The sequence below is a fragment of the Aedes albopictus genome, chromosome 3 (genome assembly GCF_035046485.1).
Source record: "Aedes albopictus strain Foshan chromosome 3, AalbF5, whole genome shotgun sequence".
NCBI lineage: Eukaryota > Metazoa > Arthropoda > Insecta > Diptera > Culicidae > Aedes > Aedes albopictus.
In genome coordinates, this window is record NC_085138.1 from 415,823,861 (window position 1) to 415,847,972 (window position 24,112).

A 24,112-nucleotide genomic window follows, 5' to 3' on the forward strand; every position below is an offset into this window, starting at 1 on the left:
ATGAACAGATCGAAAGAAAGTGCGTTAACCCCTGGCCGTAGTATTTACCTGGAGTGTACACCGGGTAGATGAAAAGATGTGAAAACTCTCAGTAAAAGTGAAAGTCGTTTATCTCATAGTTTTCCGCATCCGCAACCAGTTCAGTCGTGAACTTCGTGATGGGAAGCTGTAGGTTGTGTTCCGGAGAGTCTCCGAAAAATAAACGTCTCGATGATCGTCCTTTCCGGGAAAAAGTTCTGGACATCATCTGCATGTGGGTAAGTAGGGACGGAACAGTGGGTGAAGTGATAACAAAAAGTCTAAAAATTGTCGGGTTTTCCTTCTACAGATCGATGTCGATGACCGACATCTGTCGATGAATGTTTGTGATTCGTGCTTCGATATAGTGGAAAAGTTTTACCTATTTAAGAGAAAATGTCGTTTGTTTCAAACTAAGGATAGGGAAGTAAATCCCCCGGAAGAAAAGACTTCTATACCGGAAGCTGTTTTGAACGGAGAATTTGAAGTAATCGCTGAAAACCTCAAAGTACCCAACGAAGATTCTTCTGAAGACGAAAACAATTCAGAAGACGAATACTTCAAGAGTCTTCCTCCTCTGAAGAAGAAAAAGAAGTACCCTTATAAGAAATCCACCAAACCCCCCGTCCTCAATGAAAACGGCGAAAGGGTCATCGTTCCCCGTCCATGGGCACGAAAATTCAAGGAAGCTGTCGATCTTCCTCCACAAGAATATCGCGAGTACGTCCAGACTAAAAAACCGCCAAAGAAACAAAGCGTAGTTTGTGAAATATGCGGGCGGACCGTCGATTGCTGCCGGATCGATGGCCACCGGAATCGGCACCTGGGGCTGGAACCGTACGAGTGCCAGATATGCGGAGACAAGTTCAACTGCAAATACAACCTGAAGTCGCACCACCGACGCAATCACGTCGAGGGTCAGGAGTGTCCGTGTTCCGTGTGCGGGAAGGTGTTTGGTAGCCGGCCGGCGATGGTGTCCCACATGAAGAACGTGCACGGGGAGAGGAAGTACGCGTGCACGCTCTGTCCGCTGAAATTCCACAAGAAGTGAGTATACCTTTTATGTCTATAGATTCAATGAAGAACATTTACCTATTTTAATCTGTCAACCAATAATGCAAAAGCGAATTTTGCTTGCTAATGAATAATGGACGACTAAAGGTATCATGATTTTTTCGCAAAATCGTTAACAATCCTCTGTAGACTATCAGACTATTGTACATTGTACCGCGGGTGTACATTTTGTCAGGTACGATCTTTTCGCGAATTGATACGGAAATCGTATTGCTCAGGCGCAAGAGTGTGTATGGAAAAGAAAATGATATGCGGAGGTTTTGCGAAACTGCCAATGGCGCGCATAGAAGAACAATGCTTTCTACCGTCGAATGCAACGACCGTGATGGAAACTTGATGACAGGCTGTGTAGAATCTTGAACGCTAGACGAGCTCAAGACAGCCATTGATTGATGCACCAAGCGAAAAGAAGAAGAAGTTTTGACATCCAAGCGATGTGCCGTCGATTAGATCCTCGTCGCTGATTGGTCGATGGATGTAAACGGCACACCGCTTGGATGTCAAAACTCTTCTTCTTACCGCTTGGTGCATCAATCAATAGGAGGACTGAAGAACAACAAAGCTTCTGAGAAGGGCGAACTTCTCAAGCACGGCAATGAGCAGCTGCATCTACTATTATATGTACCGTATTATATTCAAAGATATGTGAAGGAAATTTTCTTGATTTTCTTCTTAGCTATAGAGTATCTTCGTGTCTGTCACACGATATACACTCGCGAAATGTTCATCGGCAGAGGAAGCTATCAATTGAGTTAATAACAGTGGATGTACGCATAAGCTGAGATGCAGGTTCTTTCCAAGTTGGGACTTTGAGCCAAGAAGAAGAAGATGGGAAGAGGAAGAACTGCCTGCTAGTTGGTTCGATGGTCTTATTTGCCTCTATATTTTGCTTTTGGTTTAAATCCAAAGTGACCGGCGGTCCAAAAATTATGTTTAAACTACATTAGAAATGACACTACTCAATTTGAATTAGTGCATATTGTAGCTCTTAATTAACTTAATAATGCGCAACAGAAAAATATATTCTAATTTACATCGCAGCTTTTTCGCAGCTGCAACTTCGCATGTGCGATGACCTCGATTTGGTGCTGGGACAATAATACAAGGACATCGGCTGGAGCACGCAAATTCGAATTGGGGTTTTGTATTTCAAAAAATGTATTGATTTTTAAGTTTTATACAAAAGAGCACCTTTTTCTGATAGTACAGTGTAAGCAGCCATCAGCGGCCAGCTGAGAGCATCGTCGGGTACGTGGAACGGAATCGACGGAGCGAATGGTTCGACGGAGAGTGCACAACGGTTTTGGAAGAGAAGAACGCAGCGCGGGCGGTAATGCTGCAGCAAGATACCCGACAGAACGTGGAACGTCACAAACAGAAGCGGAAACAGCAGACCCGCCTCTTTCGGGAGAAAAAGCACCGCCTGGAAGAAGCGGAGTGCGAAGAAATGGAACTGATGTGCCGTTCCAAAGAAACACGGAAGTTCTAGCAGAAGCTCAACGGATTCCGCAACGGATTTGTGGTGTGAGCCGAAATATGCAGGGATAAGAACGGAGGCCTCTTGACGAACGGACGTGAGGTGATCGAAAGGTGGAAGCAGCACTTCGATCAACACCTGAATGGCGTGGGGAACTTAGGCACGACAGACCACGGCAACGGCTGAAACGACGACGCCAGTACAGCGGAGGACGGAAATGAACCAACGTCCACGCTGAGGGGAGTTAAGGATGCCATTCATCAGCTCAAAACCAACAAAGCAGCTGGTAAGGATGGTATCGCAGCTGAACTCATCAAGATGGGCCCAGAAAAGTTGGCCACCTGTCTGCACCGGCTGATACTCAGGATCTGGGAAACTGAACAGCTACTGGAGGAGTGGAAGGAAGGGGTAATCTGCCCCATTCACAAGAAAGACGACCATCAGGAACGTAAGAACTTCTTAGCGATCACCATTTTGAATGCTGCGCTATCCCAGATAATTTTCCGTCGTCTGTCACCTAAAGCTAATGAGTTCGTTGAAAGTTATCAAGCCAGCTTCATCGACGGCCGGTCGAAAACGCTCCAGATCTTCACCGTACGGCAAATCCTCCAGAAGTGCCGTGAATACCAGGTCCCAACGCATCACCTGTTCATCGACTTTAAAACGGCATATGACAGTATCGACCGCGCAGACGCGAGCTATGTAGAATCATGAACGAAAACGGTTTTCCTAGGAAGCTGACTAGATTGATTAAAGCAATGATGGACGATGTACAAAACTGCGTACGGGTTTCGGGTGAACTATCCTGTTGAGTTGGGGACGTTTCTTTGCCACGGACGATCACCTATTGAGAGCAGCTTTTTTGGAGCAGCTTGAATGCTGTTAAATAAATTTATTAATAATAAAAATAATAATTCAATTTACATACAATAACTTACATTATAGTGAACACATCCGTGCGTTCGCAAAGGATCCGATTTTTCAACTAACTGGCCTTTCTTCTAAATTTTCTCATCTATTCTGTCTCTATTCAGTGTTGCCAGTTTCACAGTATTTATGAAAGCTTTCGCAACATATCCAGTTCATTCGAATCTCGCCGGGGACTGCGACAAGGGGACGGACTCTCACGCCTACTTTTCAACATCGTTCTGGAAGGTGTGATGCGACGAGCCAGGCTCAACAGCCGGGGAACGATTTTCACAAAATCCGATCAATTTGTGTGCTTTGCGGACGACATGGACATTATCGCCAGAACATTCTTAACAGGGGCCGAGCTGTAAACCTGCCTGAAACGCGAAGCAACAATAGGTCGGAATGGTGGTGAATGCCTCAAAAACAAAGGAATCGAAGGTGAAACCGAAAACGACTGGATCCGTCTACGAAGTAATATTACAATAGACGGGGATACCGTCGTGTCGAGGTGGTGGAGAAATTCGTCTACCTCGGATCCTCATTGACGGCTGACAACAATGTGAATCGTGAAATTCGAAGGCGAATCATCAGCGGAAATCGGGCCTACTACGAGCTCCAGAAGAAGCTGCGGTCTAAAAAGGTTCACTCACGCACCAAATGCACCATGTACAAAACGCTTATAAGGCCGGTGGGCCTTTACGGACACGAGACGTGAACCATGCTTGAGGAGGACCTGCAAGCACTTGGAGTTTTCGAGCGACGCGTGCTAAGGACGATCTTCGGCGGCGTGCAGGAGAACCGTGTGTGGCGGAGAAGGATGAACCACGAGCTCGCTACCCTTTATGGCGAACCCAGCATCCAGAAGGTGGCCAAAGCCGGAAGGATACGGTGGACAGGGCACGTTGCAAGAATGCCGGACAACAGCCCTGCAAAGTTGGTGTTCGCCACTGATCTGGTTTGCACAAGAAGGTGTTGAGCGCGCAGAGAGCACGATGGGCGGACCAGGTGGAGCGACCTAGTGAGCATTGGGCGCGACCAAGGATTGAGAGCGGCAGCCAAAAACCGAGGAGCGCCGGATCACTAGCGCATTTTCGATTCAGCTTTGCGTATTGACGTTTGCATGTTGCGCATTGGCGTATTAGGGCTTAAAAATACATGAGCATTTCATGCATTTTTCAACACATTGAATTTTTTAGCGCATTTTCAATGCATTTTTCAGCGCATTAGGCCAAATCACGCATTTTCGATGAGGTTGTTGTGGTAGTGATCCGCCCCTCGCTACAAACCGAGTATTAGTGGCGTACTATTGTTGACTATGTCTTAAGTCAATTGTCCTAAATGTGATGTTGAACAAATGAATGTATATATGTTCTTCTGATTGTAGCGGTAAATTTAGATCAATCAAATTAAAATCTAAAATATTTTTTTGGATCAAATTTTTGGACTTAATAGTTGCCATTCGTTCCACTGTGGTTCTACAAAAACAATCATCCGGATTAAAAATAAACCCTTCAGAATATTTAATAATGATCATTCGTTTGAGTCCTAGGTTTGAGTGGCCTTTGAAAACGAAACGATGACGTAATTAGTTATTGCTTTCGTCGTGTTTTGCTCCGCATTATCTTCGCACTTTAACAACGCTGTGGCGCGGGTGTCCGGTTTCGCGAAGTATTTAGTTCTGAACAAAAATTTTGATAAAAAGAATGCGTACCTAGCTAGATGGACCAGTAAAAGTGAAATCTTCCAGTGAAAAGAAATAATACTAAGGTAGTCGTCATTTTCTGACGTGTTCTGCAACCTTCATGATGGGAAGCTGTAGATTGTGCTCCGGAGAATCTCCCAATAACAAACGTCTTGACGACCGCCCTTTCCGAGAAAAGATTCTGAACATCGTCTGCATGTGGGTAAGTCAAACCGGAAGCGACGGCGACCTATGATGAGACCAGTAGGTAGCCTTCGACAGGTGTCGTGTCCGAAACTGGAGAACAGGTGTAAAACTTCTGGATTTCCCATTTCCAGATCGATGTCAATGACCGGCGCCTGTCAAAGGACGTTTGTGATTCGTGCTTCGACATAGTGGAGAAGTTTTACCTCTTCAAGCAAAAATTTCGCTTATCTCACATTAAATCCAGAGAACCGAACGTGGAACCTCCGGAAGAAAAACCTTCGATACCGGAAGCCGTGCTGAAAGGAGAGTTTGAAGTAGTTGCCGAAAATATCAAAGTGCCCAGAGAAGATGACTCTTCTGCCGAAGTAGAAGTCAACTCAGAAGACGAGTACTTTAAAAGTCTTCCCCCACTGAAGAAAAAGAAGAAATATCCTTACAAAAAATCTACTAAACCACCCGTATTGGACGAGAACGGAGAGAGGGTCATCATTGCTCGTCCATGGTCACGGAAGTTCAAGGAAGCCGCCGATATGCCCCCGCAGGAATACCGCGAGTATGTCCTTAACAAAACAGCCAATAAGAGGCAAACCATAGTTTGTGAACAATGTGGACGGAGCATCGATTGCCGTCGGATGGATGGCCACCGGAATCGACACCTCGGGTTGGAACCGTACGAGTGCGAAATATGCGGTGACAAATTCAACTGCAAGTACAACCTGAAGTCGCACCATCGGCGCAATCACGTCGAGGGTCAGGAATGTCCGTGTTCCGTGTGTGGGAAGGTGTTTGGCAGCCGACCGGCAATGGTGGCGCACACGAAGAGTGTGCACGGGGAGAGGAAGCATGCGTGCACGCTGTGTCCGCTGAAATTTCTTAATAAGTGAGTAGATTCTAAATCAATGATGGGTTGCTTATCTAATCTTTCGGTCCGCCTTATACATCATGGTGACCATATGTACGGCATGAGCATCCTTTAGAGGGATGAATGACCAATAGGTCTCGACAAAATCAAAACATACACACATGAGCATCCTTGACATTTATATGTAAAAGCCTTGTGTAGCTAGAAAACACAATATTTCTATCGATGATCAGATTTTACTTTCAGATGCAGTAGAAAGTTTGTCTTAATATGTATCGATCGTCTCTGACAAACTCAGTTGTGAAAACACTACCGTTATACTAGATGGCATTTGAATCTTAAATAATCGATTAAGTATAAAAAAACGTTTCGATTCATGTACCTATATTTATTAGGATTAGAGTATTTAAGTAAATTTAAGTAAAGATAAGATAAAAATGTGATTACTTAATTACTTCTACTTCTTAACACACCCGAATCTAAAGTTACTCTTGTTTCCAATACTTGTACCGTGCGGTACCCATATTCTGAACGGTTAAAGGAATCTCACAACAAGCACTAAAATAAATGGAAGTTCTTGTTGCTAGAGATAATGCTTCACATTACCATCAAATGTGTTTGTTGTCTAGCTAAATGTATACAATAAATTGAATCTCATAATAACTTCCAGTCTCTGATCTAGACATATCTTTGTATCGTGTTCCTAATTATGGACACCATAAGAAGCCGTGGTCCTAATTCTGAACACATAGTGTTACTTACTATGTACAAACACATTCTCTACGTTCGCAGTTCAGTCAAAAACGATATGTTTTGTAACGATTGGATAATAGAGGGGCTTAATAAAATAAACACCTCAACTCTTGATTCAATATATGCTTCATAAAAGGAAAATCTGTTTTGCGTTAGCCGACTGTTCAGAATATGAAGCTGTCTATAATATGGTGCTCGCACGGTATTTTTTGTTTATTTATCATAGATTCTGTCATCTGTTTAACATTTACGTCGAATCCATCTATACTCTATAGCATTGATCTAATTTCGATTAATCTTTCCCCCACAGAACGACTCTGGCGTACCACCTGAGAATCCACAACCAGACGCGTGACTTCAAGTGTCCCGAGTGTGGTAAAGGATTCTACTGCAAGTCCGTGTGGAACATTCACATGCGAACGCACAGCGGCGAGGCACCGTACCGCTGTAGCGTGTGTGAGGCGGCCTACGTCCACCGGAACATGTACGTGGCGCACATGAAGAAGAACCATCCGGGCGTGCCGCTCATGGTTCTGAGTGGCAAGAGGGCAATGAAAGAGGCACTGCTCAAAAAGGGCGTCGAAGGTGTCAAAGTTTGAAGGTAAGAGTTCGTTTCATATGATATCAGCAAATATCGATACGTTGTTATGAACAATTTCAGACTTTTTTGTTCCGCATTGAAGAAGTATGAAATGCAATGTTATTTATTTTGATACATAATTGGTAGGTGTTTATACAAAGCTAGTTTTACGATATGCACTTTTATCTTTCCTTTCAAATCACGAACATAAATACCTAGATTTGCATACTATTCTATAAACGTGCTGATGTTTATCAATATTTTATTCAAGTTTTGAAGATGCCTTATTTTTACATACAATTGTGAAGGTTTGTTTTACATAGCCAGAAACGAACTGTAAAAAACTGTAGCCAATAGAAAGCCACTATTTCCGTGAAAAATGAGATCCGGCAAGCGATGAGTAGAATCTCAGGATATTCTAGGTTAGATTTTCAGTCCACTTCGCCTGAATGATTTTCACACCCAAAAATATCATGCTTCTAATCGGTATTCACTGACGTAAAAAATACAGTATTATTGGTATACAATCGGAGCCGTAGAAAGAACAACTTGTTTGTACAGTGGTTGATCACTCCAATAATAATATTAAATATGCGTATTCATACGCTTAAATATATTCATTTTTTATAGCTTTCTGATGATGCCATAAAAATGTATCTGAACTGAAATTTTGGTCTCAGCAAACTTTGATTTTTTTTTTCATTTTGTTTATTTGGCTGTCAACGAAAATCACGACGAAAATGTAAAATTCGGTAGAGTAATTTTGTGGATATCAACTTTCTAATTTGTTTTTAGGATTTATTGTGCATATTATAAAGAGTGTTTCGGGTGCGATCCGCATATGTATGGAACGTGGTATGGAATCACTGCTTTGGTTATTTTTTACCTGATATTTTGATCGATTTTTTCAGGGCGATAAAGGACTTCTTTTTATGCCACGCGTAGACATGATTTACTTATTACGAACATCGCTCTGCACTAGCTGTGTGAAGCGCAAATAAACATTCAAAGACCAGTAAAAGCTGTTCTCAAACTACATGGGCCAAAGTTTGGGCATCTTAGAACCCCTCTCGCCTTTACGGGCTTAGGTCAGCCCCTTGGTCAGCCCTATCATATCGCCACCCCAAAAACTCTCCTTGGTTTATGAACGGTCTCAGATCAGGATCGCTATGCAATTTCGGAAATGTATAATAGAAAATCAAATCAGGATTTCCCGAAGTTTGTCATGTATAAAATATAAAAAGCAATGAAATATACAAAACTGTTTGTTTGAACCGAAATATTCTCATTCTCACTCATAGATTGGGCCGAAAAAAATAACACCTTTCTTTTTTACTATCAACACAACCTGTTCTATTTTAACCAACATTTTTAGAATTCCAAAATAAAAATCTATGGGATTTCATAATGTAAGCCTTGGTGTTTCCAAGCTGGTCTGGTTTTGACTCTCTGGAAGAGTTTCAGGCACTCCGTAATGGAGCCAAGAATGGAGCTCTTGCGAATACTAGGTTAGAATTCCTGGAACGTCCATGATGCTACTCGTATTCACACTAATGTACAATTGGTTCTTCAAGTAATATTTCCTTCAAGAATGTCCAAAATTTTAATCCTAGAAAGATAAAATATTGGGATCAGACGGAATTAGAATATGAAACTTAATTTTGAAATTATTTTACACCTCCTATAATGACAGACACATGTGTTGCAACCAATGAAAGAAATGCGTTGGAAATCAGTGACTGCTGTGATTGTGAAAATAAATTTTAGTTCAGTGTCATGAATTTTATAGCATCATATTTATGGAATTCAAATAAAAATATTTAAATTTCCTTAATATTATTAGAGTGATCACCCCCGTGGTCTCAATGGTATAGTGTTTCTTGTTGGAATGGAACCTGATGCTGAGAACATGTCGGAACTGCATCATCTTGAAATTCTTCGTCGCTTTCATCACTCGTGATAATCGTTTCATCTCTCGGCATTGTTTCATCGATTGTCTCAGCGGCTGTTACTTCGTCCGGTTCCTCGATTGCATCTTGAATGGGTTGAGGTTCGTATGAAGCTACTTCCACGTAATCCAAACTAACAATCTTCGATTTGTGATTCACCGGAATCTGTACGTCTTGTACGACAGTCTGTGCTTGCTCGCCGAGAAACGTCACATCTCGAGACTTGACCAGCTTTCTTGATGCAGGGTCCCATAGACGATAAGCCTTCGTGTCCTCATCAAAACCGGTTAGAACGCACTCGAAAGCCTTCGAATCCCACTTCTTGCGTTTTTGTTTAGGGATGTGCGCCATTGCAGGTGATCCGAAAATACGCACGTGGGCTAGGTCAGGCTTCCTACCACTCCAAGCTTCTTCCGGGGTCATTTGGTGTCCTTTGGTTGGCGATCGATATATTTAATACACCGCTGTCGCGGCTGCTTCGGCCCAGAACGTTTTGGGAAGGTGTGCTTTGAACAGAATGTATCTTGCTCTTTCAACGATGGTTCGGCTGCATCGTTCCGCCAGTCCGTTCTGCTCTGGAGTATAATCCGCCGAAGTTTGATGCCGTATGCCCAAACGCTGTAGGTGGTCTTCGAATCGCTTATTCACAAACTCCTTGCCGTTGTCTGTTCGGAGAGTTTTTAGCTGCTTACCCGTTTGCTTTTCAGCCATGCTTCGGAAATTTTCAAATGCCTTGTAGACGCTTTCTCCAGATTTCTCCTCCAGAAAATAGATCCAAATCTTGCGCGATTTGTCATCCGTAAACGTCAGGTAATAGCGGCTGCCACCCAGAGACGAGACCTCCATTGGTTCGTCAATATCAGAATGTACCAGCTCCAGAAGTTCATTCGCTCTTGATCCTGATTTCGGAAATGGTAAACGCGTTTGCTTTCCCATCGCACAAACTTTACATTTCAGGTCTACTTTTGCCGTAGGGTGCTTCGAGACTTCCATACCGGTAACCATTCCATTCGTCAAACGATGTAGGCTTGAACTCCGTCCATGCTGAACTTCACTTCGTGGCCTCGCTTCACTACTGTATCTGGTTCACGGAAATCAAATTAACGGACAGTTATGGAATTACCTGGACATCATGCATCTCTATTCCCAACTAACATTTATTGTGAATGTAAACGTCAACAAAGCGTCCTCAATACGGCTTGATGCTGAGTTACTGTGTTGTACATATAGATGGAAGCTTCTATGCAAGCCCTATACCAATGAATCTGGCGAACTTAATCAGCATGTATATGCTGTGCGAGAAGCTTCTATGCCACCAAGTCATATCTCTTTTCTCGGCTCCTATGTAACCACTAACTGAATAACATCTTGAGAAGGCGCTTTTTCAGCCTTTTCGCATTTGTTAAATGATAGTTATACGGCATCCCCAAATTAAACGTTTAAATATAATTAGGTTATGGATACCGTGACGCAATACATGTGGAACTGGAATTATCACTTTTAAAATTGAATAATTATATTACTTGCCGTTATTTGGAATCGAACTCCCGATCTCCGTATCCACTGGTCCCGATGATGTCCTCGCTGCCACACTGCTATATATAAATAACATAGAAAATAGCCCGTTTTGTTTTACTCCAGACAAGGCTTCATAATTGTGCCACAAGAAACCTTACCCAACTTCATCTTGCTGCAAAAGCTTGTGAAACGTCAAACGCAATAATGTTTACATTGAACAAGCTGTGTGATTGCGCCAACAGATTCTTCTTCACAGCTTCTAGCTGAAAGAGTGTTCTTTAAAGGGCTACGAAGCGCTGCTGTTTTGTGTTTTGGCAACATTACAAAACGTACTGTATAAAAGCAGCTGTTGTAGTGGCTGGGACTCTTACTCGATTTGCACATCTTCCGGAAAATCTTCCGGCATTGAATTAAAGTGCAATAAAAGCAACCCAAATAATTTCACAGCACAGAGATGGATAGCTGTAAAGAATTTGTGTAGTAGCTATACATCCCGCTTAAAGTTTGTTTTGACAATAATGTTTACATCCGACAAGCCGTGTTGGTAAACTAACAGTTTCTTTATTACAGATTCTGGCCGTAATGAAATCGCATAACGGCCTTTAAAGCGCTGCTGCTTAGGGGATTTGTCAGTATAACGAATTGTACTGTATAGTAGCAGCTGTTTTGTTAGTGGGGACTCCTATTCGATGTGTTCAAGTTTTCACATCTTCCGGGAAATCTCCCGGAGTTGGAATAGAGTGGAGTAAAGGCAGCCCCAGTGACAAACAATGGATTTCTGAAAACCGAGTTTGGTAGCTGGATGGTGCTTGTTTTGCAGTCGTGTATTAGCTTATGCTTTATATTTGACTAGCTTTCCTTTTATTCAGCGTTGACTGCTTTTACTCGATGGTTACACAACAGAAAGCAAATGACTGTAGCTTATAGCGCTGAAAATGTTAGTTGGGTTGGCGAATCTTCAGGGCAGCATTCGGGGTATACCTTAACCGTTCCTTTCGCAACGACGTTCATGGCACCTTTATTGGCTGCAACGACTTTTCCACCGCACTTACGTGAACTTTCCAGCAATTCTTGTAACCGTTGGTTCCAAATTGGACTTGTAGCTCCGCCACAAGATTTATTGATATTTCCAATTTCCTTTCCCGAATTCCCGGTCATGACTAATACGCCCTTTGCGAAGTAGGATCCCACTAATACCAGTATGGAACGGGTGGCTTCACTCAGTTGGCTTGATGAGTGCAAGAGCTCTGTTCCACTTTTACTGTACCCACTGTTTGACGGGCCGTCTGACAGTATAACATTGTAAAGAGACTGGGTAAAGTACTTCTTGGTCTTTAGTTTGACAGACAGATGGAGCCAGCAAAAATTGGGTATATGACCAAATTATGAGCGCAAAAGATTAAACAATGGATGTATGTTGAATGTTGCATGTTTAATCTAGCTCTGTTCCACAGATGGCCGTTGATTATAAAAGCCAGAAATGCCAATGATCAATCTCTTTTTCCGATCAAGATCACCAGAACAGACAGTAGTGCGCGCGTGTAAATAGTGTACATATTGTAAAAGGTTAAAATTAATTTATAGTTTGTGATAAAATCGTTAATAACTGTTGTTTTGTTCTTATCCTAGGTCTTTAAAATTGTGCAAGTTATGCTAAAAATACATCACAAAAAATATTAAAAATTAGTATTAACGTCCACGAAGATATTACGGTTAGTGTGTTTGGATTAGTGTTATGTAAAAAGGACCTAACTAATATGTGTTATTTCCAACAGTTCTGATGCTAAATAGTAGTGCGAAGATCCAAAAAGTAGAAAGTTAAACAGAAAACCCATAAGAAAAAGGTAATTTCTATTGTGAATTATTGTATTGTATTGCTCATGGCAAATTGTAAGAGGCTTGTGCTAGTGATGTCACGGGGTATTCAAATTTGTGGTTAGGTCCAGCAATTGGCTTCTTTAACGGTGTTGAGATAATTCGATATTCTGAATCTGCATGTCAAACTGAGCCGAAATCCAAATTTTCATGAATTTTGGAGCCCAGGAACCTATTTAAAAATCAATTTGAAGTTTGTATGTGAGCGATTTGTCGAATCACCCCTCGTCGCAGTTTGTACTGGGTGGAGCTGTCAAACAGTTGCCCAGCTGTCAAAGGGTGATTTCTAAAAAAATCTTTGAAATTGATTTTAGGTATCAAAATAAGGTTCTAAAAATCTGAAAAAAAATCATAGTGGCTCAGAAAAAGGTGCTCTTTCGTATAAAATCGAAAACCCAATATATTTTACAAAATTTAAAAACCCAATTGGGCCTTTTTCTTTCTATTTGTGTACCACTGCCTAGGAGTGATCCCGGAAGCATCTGTAGTGGTCAAGTGCGCTCTCCAGTGATCGGAAATCGAATCTCCGTGGCGGCCTCGACAGACAAAAGCCGTGAGCCCCCCCCCCCCCCCCCCCCCCCCGACGTAGTGAGGATTACCGCAGCAACGGCCATTGCGATCTGTCGGTCGAACGAAACCACGATCGGTCGCCATTGCGTCCTCCGAATGGCTCCAGCTACAGCCCAAGAATTCGCCATCTTCATTTGGCCAACCATAGCCCCGACAACCGTCGCCAATGTGGCCGCCGGTTACCTACCTGCGAAACAACAATCTACCACAATTCGGGGATCCGGATCCCGAAGTTCAATCAGCATGCAAGTACCCATAGTTAAGTGTGACGTCACAAAATAAATTATGTAAATTGTAACTAGCCTCAGAGTAGCCACTTTATTAAGGACACAGCCCTGGTTCTAGCGATTTTACCATTTCTGGCCCTTTTTTGAACGGTTCCGAACTCGGAAGGAGTTACCATCCCTCGCTGGTCTGATGATCTGTTCTAATTCCCGTTAGTATATTTATTTAGAGCGTTTGTGAATGTTGTTGGTCGGTCTCAGATTTTCTATGGTGTTCATATGCGCTTCAAATGTTCAATGTTACTGTTGATAGACTGCGAGACAGGAAAGTTCAAGCCATCCTCTATAGACGACCCTGTTGATCCCTTAATCCCTGAGCTACAAGGTTACATTCTTCCGTCTTCGTGAAGTGGCCGGATGCTCCCGAATCAAAATATCAATTCTGATCATCCTCAGCGATCATCGATAATACGGTACACCACGCTTTTCCATTTTCATGCTTCGAAACCTTCACTGGACAATATTTTGCGATATGCCCGAACTTCTTGCAGTTTCTACACTTTGGACCGTTGCTTGCCGTTTTCGTATTTGCATCTTGCCTTTGCTTCCATACTTGCTTCTTGCCTGCGTATGCAGCCCCGGTTGAAGGTATACTTACTTCTTGCAAGAGTTTGGTTTTGATAACATCAGCACTTATCTGCAACCCGGAGTTCTCAATTGCCATTATCATTGGGCGATATTCTTCAGGCAAGCCGACGAGCAGCAACGTCCCGATCCATTCGTCTCCAATATCGAAACCAATACCGCGCAGCTGGTGGGCTGTTGCGATGATGCTGTTCACAAAGACCTCCATGGACGCACAGTTCTCCAGAGTTGTTGAAATCAGCTTCCTGAGCAGTCCGACTTTCCTAGTTATGCTAGGTATGGACCTCAAACGGAATCGCTCAAGTAATTTTCGTTCAGTGCATTAATTTTCCGTGACCGGAATGGTCAAGAAATTTAACACAGCAAGCCCCATTTGATTTGACGTTTCGTTTCAGCTCCGTACTAGGATCCGGAATACAGCGACGCTTTCTCATTTCTTGAGCGATTCCTTGCCTGAATTTCCCACGCATCGAGATAGGCCAAGAAATTTCTTGCGATCTCCGTACTACCCATTAGACAGGAGTCCTCGAATGCTGCCTCCAAGCGCGACCACGTCTCCCGAGCTGTTGAAACGTCCTTGACGTGAACGTAGTTTATAGGATCCAGTGAGATTATGATCTTGCCACGAGCTCTTCTGTCCTTCATCACGTCCACTTCCGCAAATGTTCCATCGGCGTTTCTTCCAGGCTTCACAGCGTCCCACAAATCTTCCAACTCCAAAAATGTTTGCACAGCAAAACGCCAGGTGGACCAATTATCGCGTCCCTGCAACAACTGAATTGACGGCAAACTTAATGGATTGTGGCTTCGACTTGCACCAGCAGCGATCGTTCTTCGTGACTTCGACCAGATCCGGTAGCCATGTCACCTCCGCCGTATTGCGTATTCATCTTTGTTGGAATTCCTTTGGTTCGATAAACTATTCTTCAGTACTTCAGAAAACTTTCTAGGCAAGGCCCATAACCTATTGGTATACAATCGGAGCCGTAGAAAGAACAACTTGTTTGTACAGTGGTTGAAACAGGAATGAAACTTTATTTAAACTAACCTAATGACATTTGGGAGTGTAGGGTTACTGTGATGTGTTTTAGTGTTCTACAGACTACTGTGATTGCTAGTATTGACGCTTCACACTCCAATAAGTATGATTAGAATAAACATTTCTACCATCAGATCACACTCAAAAGTTAAAAGAAGGAAAAAGTTGTTTGGAGAAAAGTATAGTTGGAGTAGTGTATAGCTGAAGAAGTTTCCGGCACGGAAAAGTGAACAGAAGGAGAAAAGGAAAGTGGAGAAGTTGGAGTAATCTGCACATCCAGGATTTCATGGTTTTTTTTATATATTAAACCAAGCTTCACGGTTTCGAGACCATTTTACCGTAGCGTAGACCCTACTAGTCGATTTGTAGTGTGTCCGCACCAGCCCTGTACCCGATACAACCACCAAGTGCGCCGACGGCCAAGGCCTTTCCAGCGAGTCCACGTATTACTGAAGCCTCGAGTCCGTCACCACACGCGAGGGGCGCACGGCCTCCTGTCCCGTCCTTGGTCGACGTCCTTGGTGATAATTGTAGGTGTTAGGATATTGTCGCCTCCGGAATTTAAACAACTTATCAACAGCAGCTTTCATTTTACGCAGCTTCAATACTGTAAATTTATTTCTAATTATTGTTTGATTATGTACATAAATTGACATCTTACATTGCAGTTTTCATTCCCATTTTCGAGAAGACAATTCTCCTAACCACCTTGTTCAACTCTATGTCAACCACTGCCGAAGCTCTCCGAAACAATTCACTTCTTCGGTTATATCTTACTTTTAATTCAGGGTTGCCAGTTCCACTAACTACTAGCGTATTGCAAACGTACGCAACAGTAGGAAAATCACTTATTATCTACAAGTTTGCCGAACACCTCATTTCAATATTATGCTTCAATTCAATTTCAATTTAATTTATTTTTCCAGAATTCAACGGTACTACATCTAATATTTACATTTACATTTCAGAGATTTGGTTTAACTTTCAACTGAGAACAATTCAAATTCATCATAGGAGACATTATTACATACAACATGAAAGTACTAGCTATGTAAAGCTTTTTTAGGGAAAAGAGTAAAAAAACCCTACAATTCAGAATGTCTTAAAGCTAATATCACAGATGTTGAGGGATGAGTGCTCCGATGAGCGGATTTGCTGACATCTCACAGGAAGTCCTGAAGGATCTGGTGGCCTGTTTGATGCTTGTTTCGATGGTGTCGACACCAGCCAGCTTGTGGAGATCGTCGGTCGGGTACCTGGGGTTCAGGTTGTGAACCATCTTAAGCAGCTTGTTCTGTTTTACTTGCAGCCTTTTGCGGTGAGATTTGGCGCAGTTGCCCCAAACTGCCGATGCATAGGTGAACATTGGCCGGGATGTTATGCTTCTGAACTAAGCTATGTGTTGTATACCGCGTTTTCGGGTGGTCGAGAACATTTAAACGCGAGTTTTACAAACAATAAAACGAATAAAAAAGTAACATTTATTAAAGCTACATTGTACTGACTACAAGACTAACATGACGAGACGAATGACTACTGACAATAGACAAATAAGTATATAGATGGATGCTGATGATGACGTCATTGTTGCGACACAGATAGTTGTCGTTGATGAGTCCAGCTGCTAGGGATGTTCATTGACTCCAACACTATGGATAAATGAGCCAAATGATTGCAGGATGATCGAAAAAATCCTTGCTTATATCTTTGATTAAGGAACTTCCTATATTCTTGATCTCGTGCACTTTTATTTCCACTTCCTCTTGACGTCCTACTCTACTCTCTTCTCTCATCTTCTCCCTTTTTAGCTTTTTGGCGCCCATCTTTAACACTGGACGACACCTCTCACTTCCTTATGGACTAGTCCTACCTTAATCGCTTCATTTTACTTCCTCTTTTTTTGAAGCCCCGCGCACTGCACGCCTCCGCTGCCGCTCCTTTCGCCTGTCCGATGGCTCCTTCTCTCCTTCCTGGGCCAGGGGGGCGGTCGATTCTTCTCATTCCTCTCTGTTGCGTTGATGGCAGCCTCTCTCGTGGACAGCCTCTTCCTCCTGTCCCGTGCGCCCCTCGCGTGTGGTGACGGACACGAGGCTTCAGTAATACGTGGACTCGCTGGAAAGGCCTTGGCCGTCGGCGCACTTGGTGGTTGTATCGGGTACAGGGCTGGTGCGGACACACTACAAATCGACTAGTAGGGTCTACGCTACGGTAAAATGGTCTCGAAACCGTGAAGCTTGGTTTAATATATAAAAAAAACCATGAAATCCTGGATGTGCAGATTACTCCAACTTCTACACTTTCCTTTTCTCCTTCTGTTCACTTTTCCGTGCCGGAAACTTCTCCAAACAACTTTTTCCTTCTTTTAACTTTTGAGTGTGATCTGATGGTAGAAATGTTTATTCTAAGCATACTTATTGGAGTGTGAAGCGTCAAGACTAGCAATCACAGTAGTCTGTAGAACACTAAAACACATCACAGTAACCCTACACTCCCAAATGTCATTAGGTTAGTTTAAATAAAGTTTCATTCCTGTTTCAACCACTGTACTGTGGATAACTGTGCGTCCATGGAGGTCTTTGTGAACAGCATCATCGCAACAGCCCACCAGCTGCGCGGTATTGGTTTCGATATTGGAGACGAATGGATCGGGACCAAAGTCCCAATTAAGTCGTTGGACTCCCATGCATTAGTGCGAAATTTTGGTGTTCATGAAGTACTAGACCAAAAAACTATAATACCTTTGTATAATAATACCTTGTACTCTACTACAAATCGAAAATCAAGTTCTCCGCTAGTTGCTATGAGAAACAAACTACTGTTATGCAAATATAAACAATAAAATTACCGATTCTGGTGGGTAACGTATTGAGCCGAATTGAGTAATGCTTTTCTTTGTACAATTAACCATTTATTTTATTTTAGGAAAATTAATCTTTTGAATTTGCCGAGTGGACGAAGGAGCCCCAATGACGTGCACATTAGACGTCATATAAAGATTTCAGCTTGTCATTTCCCACCAGGTGCGCCACTGCTGCGACTCAGTGAGCCTAGGGCAAGCCGTTCCTGTGATGCACGATTTCTAGCTACTTTGGAACATTATTCAATTTTCTTTTTATTTTAGAGTTCACGTAACACCAGGATAACCTTCAGTATGATCGGAAATTCCGCGGGGTACGAGTTAAAAATCTGAATATTTGTGCTATGCAACCTCTAGATGCGTGAAAATTTAGGTCCAAAAAGCCATCCTGATCGTACCATGTTCTGCTTATTAAAATTGAAAAGTATATTACTTAAAATATTAAGATAGAAAATTGAAGTTATTTTTTCTTTAAAACCCTGGCCTCAACGCCTCAACGCACCGCCGGAAAAATGCCGAAAGCAGTCTCTCTCGTTGATCCAAATAACCTACTCGCGACAAGAGCAATTGTCTACACGTCTCGTTCTCGTAAGACTTTTCCATGTTGAGATATGATGGAATGCATTTCGATGGTGGTGTAGATATTTAATAAACGATCTTGACCGGAACTGGGAGGTGTCAGAGCAAGTGTCAGGGAAGGCAGACGATAACGAGGGAGGGTTATGAGCAGCCTTAAGGGCCATTCTCATTACACCGACAATAACAAGATACTTCGAGTATATGCGGTATTGTTGGTAACCAAAGAATGTATTGGCATTGGAAAAAGTATTATTCCTGGGAGTGTTTCTTCGACTCCATAAAGTAATACAATAAAGCTTCGAAGACCTAAACACAAGCCTTAACTATAAAAATAAATTATAAATTATATTGAAAAATTGCAATAAACCATTGTTTCTTAATTCGCTGGGTCGACAACACATGTGTCAAATTGGATTCAGTGTTGAACTAGATTCGTTGTCGTTGGCTACTAAAACACAATGTTAATCAAAAAAGAGGTATGCAGTCAAATGTCAAACTTGGGTACCGGGGACCGAAAGTAGTACTAGAGTTGGTACCCAGTTTGAGCCCGAGTGCTACGACTTTATTTGGACTTTGTCGGGACGTTGCTGCTCGCCGGCTTGCCTGAAGAATATCGCCCAATGATAATGGCAATTGAGAACTCCGGGTTGAAAATAAGTGCTGATGTTATCAAAACCAAACTCTTGCAAGAAGTAAGTATACCTTCATCCGGGGCTGCATACGCAGGCAAGAAGCAAGTATGGAAGCAAAGGCAAGATGCAAATACGAAAACGGCAAGCAACGGTCCAAAGTGTAGAAACTGCAAGAAGTTCGGGCATATCGCAAAATATTGTCCAGTGAAGGTTTCGAAGCACGAAAATGGAAAAGCGTGGTGTACCGTATTATCGATGATCGCTGAGGATGATCAGAATTGATATTTTGATTCGGGAGCATCCGGCCACTTCACGAAGACGGAAGAATGTAACCTTGTAGCTCAGGGATTAAGGGATCAACAGGGTCGTCTATAGAGGATGGCTTGAACTTTCCTGTCTCGCAGTCTATCAACAGTAACATTGAACATTTGAAGCGCATATGAACACCATAGAAAATCTGAGACCGACCAACAACATTCACAAACGCTCTAAATAAATATACTAACGGGAATTAGAACAGATCATCAGACCAGCGAGGGATGGTAACTCCTTCCGAGTTCGGAACCGTTCAAAAAAGGGCCAGAAATGGTAAAATCGCTAGAACCAGGGCTGTGTCCTTAATAAAGTGGCTACTCTGAGGCTAGTTACAATTTACATAATTTATTTTGTGACGTCACACTTAACTAGGGGTACTTGCATGCTGATTGAACTTCGGGATCCGGATCCCCGAATTGTGGTAGATTGTTGTTTCGCAGGTAGGTAACCGGCGGCCACATTGGCGACGGTTGTCGGGGCTATGGTTGGCCAAATGAAGATGGCGAATTCTTGGGCTATAGCTGGAGGCATTCGGAGGACGCAATGGCGACCGATCGTGGTTTCGTTCGACCGGCAGATCGCAATGGCCGTTGCTGCGGTAATCCTCACTACGTCGGGGGGGGGCTCACGGCTTTTGTCTGTCGAGGCCGCCACGGAGATTCGATTTCCGATCACTGGAGAGCGCACTTGACCACTACAGATGCTTCCGGGATCACTCCTAGGCAGTGGTACACAAATAGAAAGAAAAAGGCCCAATTGCTGGACCTAACCACAAATTTGAATACCCCGTGACGTCACTAGCACAAGCCTCTTACAATTTGCCATGAGCAATACAATACAATAATTCACAATAGAAATTACCTTTTTCTTATGGGTTTTCTGTTTAACTTTCTACTTTTTGGATCTTCGCACTACTATTTAGCATCAGAACTGTTGGAAATAACACATATTAATTAGGTCCTTTTTACATAACACTAATCCAAACACACTAACCGTACTATCTTCGTGGACGTTAATACTAATTTTTAATATTTTTTGTGGTGTATTTTTAGCATAACTTGCACAATTTTAAAGACCTAGGATAAGAACAAAACAACACTTAGTTATTAACGATTTTATCACAAACTATAAATTAATTTTAACCTTTTACAATATGTACACTATTTACACGCGCGCACTACTGTCTGTTCTGGTGATCTTGATCGGAAAAAGAGATTGATCATTGGCATTTCTGGCTTTTATAATCAACGGCCATCTGTGGAACAGAGCTAGATTAAACATGCAACATTCAACATACATCCATTGTTTAATCTTTTGCGCTCATAATTTGGTCATATACCCAATTTTTGCTGGCTCCATCTGTCTGTCAAACTAAAGACCAAGAAGTACTTTACCCAGTCTCTTTACAATGTTATACTGTCAGACGGCCCGTCAAACAGTGGGTACAGTAAAAGTGGAACAGAGCTCTTGCACTCATCAAGCCAACTGAGTGAAGCCACCCGTTCCATACTGGTATTAGTGGGATCCTACTTCGCAAAGGGCGTATTAGTCATGACCGGGAATTCGGGAAAGGAAATTGGAAATATCAATAAATCTTGTGGCGGAGCTACAAGTCCAATTTGGAACCAACGGTTACAATACCCCGTTGTCCCTCCTGAAAAAAATGAAGAATTTTCATTTTGTTTAAACATTCTAGTATCGGTTCACGCATAATTGATGCTGGGAATAGGCCTTTTTTAAACACTTGTTAATCTTCATCGCTCACGAGATGAAGCAAAGGTTCTCATCAAGGGGTACTTGGTACTCATACTCATACGTATGCAAAATTATCCACTTGTCACTTCTGATAATGTTTACGATCGACGCGAAAACAACGGTCCGCGAAACCGAGTTTACAACGTTTACCCGCGATTTACACGACGAAATCCCGTCCAAAAAGGTATCCGTCAGCAAAGTTCCAGCTATATTCGGACCCGCGATTCAACTATTCATTAACCGGTCAACTTCCATCCATCTGTTCTGGGAATCTGTCCGATAGCGATCTTCTTCCTACGGAGGCGATTATGGGGGTTTCCACGTAAGGGTAATATATGGTAAACATTAGAGATGACTATTGATTGGTTCTTTTATTTACAGGGTGGCCACTCAACCGGGAATTCCGGGAAAACCGGGAATTACCCGGGAATCGCCAACAACCGGGAAAAACCGGGAAAAAACCGGGAATTTGCTTAGAACATAGACCACCCTTAAAATTGAAAGTCCAGGATAATAATTTCTATTGCATCTACATGAGAATCATTATTTTTTCTTAAACATGATCAATATTTTTGTAATCTAAAGATACTATATCGCAGATACTAGATGCAGAGTTCAAAACTTAATCATAAGATTTATTTTAGATTTTTCTTAAATTTTGATTTTAAATCTTGGACTTTTTTAATAGAACTGTTGTAGAGAATTACAATTGTTTTTGAAAAAGCTAAGGTATAAATGGAAAACTTTAAATAATGTGTCTTGGGTAGGACAGTCAGTGTATTGTATCATTACAGAAAAAAATATTGCCATATTAAAAAAATACCTTATTTTAGCGCAGTTTTCCTTTACAATTACAAATATGTATGATTTTACCCTCGCCAAGTTCGCAGGGGTTGACGGTATTAAAGTGAAGGAGTTTCATTTTAATTATTGTAATGTAGTGTTCTTTAGTGAAACATATCACCTTTTTAACACTTTAATGCGCCTCCAACGGTTCATCATGAACCGGCTGCTGCAGATGGAGTATGGCTGATCATATGCATCAGACATGCTCGATAAACATGGAGGATCCGCCAGGGCTCATTAGAGTCTATTCCCAAGCAATAATTCCAAGTCGGTTGGATTTAAGAAGGTTTTGATGATCGTTACAAATCCTATTAAAAGTATTGTTGGATTTGTGACAGGTTTTGGAACCTTTTACAGCCAGCTGACTTCAAAATGTTGTTTGGGCTCTATTTCCCACGTTTCTCGGTTGATTTTGATTAGTAATTTATTATTTTTAATGTCATAGTCGTTTTTTCGAATTTTTACAATGTTAATTGGTCATATTTTGTTTAAATAAACCAATTAAAATCGACCGAAGAATTAATGGGAAGGAGATTTGCAGCACTTAATTGTGCTGATAGATTCGAAGCTAACGTGCGAACACTTAAACGCATTGTTGACGTCAATGCGTTCGACGTGACATTTTGGACAAAAACTGACTGCTTTTTATTAACTGAACAACGTTACTTGTTTATGACTAGGTTGACATTTCTAGGTTACGCTTGAGAAAATGACATGGTTTATCTAGGTAGGACCTGGTAGGACCGATAGGACAATTGAACGAATTTGAATATTTTTCATAGTATTTGTAGGGAGATGAATACATAATAGTTGGCGAGCAATCTTTTTTTTTTAACTTTATTGCAATCAACTGACTGGCGTATTTTTGTTTATCTCTTAGCTGGTATTATGACACCAACAGAAATTCAGTTACATGTTTCTGTGGGTTTTGGACCGATGACAATTTAAGGACACAAGAGATGAACACAGAGTAGTAGAAAACAATTAACGAAATCAAGAAATCAATTTGACACAGGATCGACTATATTTAATCATACGGGGTTCGATTGATTCGATGAAAAAAAAAACAAACATACTACAACTGACTTAACGAGGAGAAATACATATTGAACGAAACCATACCACAAAATCAAACAAGAAGACAAACACAAACCGTGTGACCATAACACTACATAGGCAAATTCTGACTGACTGACCAATTGAAAACTTTCCAATCTTCTACCGTAACTTTTTGAGTCAGTTTGCAACAGTGTCTTAATGGATATCATTTTCCGCGTACGGCTGGCAAACTGCTTCTGAAAGATTACGTACTCTTTTCTATCTTCGGGTCTAGTGTAGAGGTTTCAACTCTATTCAGAGTGCAGCTAGAAACCTAGCAAAAAAAAAAAAAATTACAAATGTGTATGATTTTAGAAATTCTGTTAAATCGATCGTCTTCAAGAATTTCATAACATTTTTTCCAGTATTCCATGTTGGACATGTTCTTTAGATAGTATACAATCGATTCAAACATTTCTCTTGATGATAAACCAAGGTTTTCTTCGCAGATTCTCCTAGAGATTTCTCCAAACATTCATTAAGAGATTTAACCAGATATTTTCCCAGGGATTTCTTGAAACGTCTTACAAGTAACTTTTCCAAAACAATTCAACCATATCAAGCAGTTTTACCAATAGTTTCCTTTTTTTTTCAAGAAAATTATTGATAAAATAATAAATAATATCTAAAGACGTTCTTAAAGATT

At 41.7% G+C, this 24,112-nt stretch overlaps 1 protein-coding gene across 2 annotated transcripts in view; it reads left to right on the plus strand.

The window, feature by feature from the left end:
• The first annotated feature begins 14 nt into the window (after positions 1–14).
• Positions 15–24,112, plus strand: part of LOC109403148 (zinc finger protein 62 homolog) — a 32,608-nt gene continuing 8,510 nt past the window's right edge. The window contains exons 1-3 of one of the 2 annotated variants that reach the window (XM_029875677.2): positions 15–257; positions 329–1,065; positions 7,295–7,949. In XM_029875677.2, the coding sequence (XP_029731537.2) occupies positions 159–257; positions 329–1,065; positions 7,295–7,583 (1,125 nt within the window). In that variant the 5' untranslated portion in view covers positions 15–158 and the 3' untranslated portion in view covers positions 7,584–7,949. Of the gene's footprint in view, positions 258–328; positions 1,066–5,150; positions 5,386–5,500; positions 6,250–7,294; positions 7,950–24,112 lie in introns of those variants that run through there. The other variant, XM_029875675.2, reaches the window with a different exon arrangement.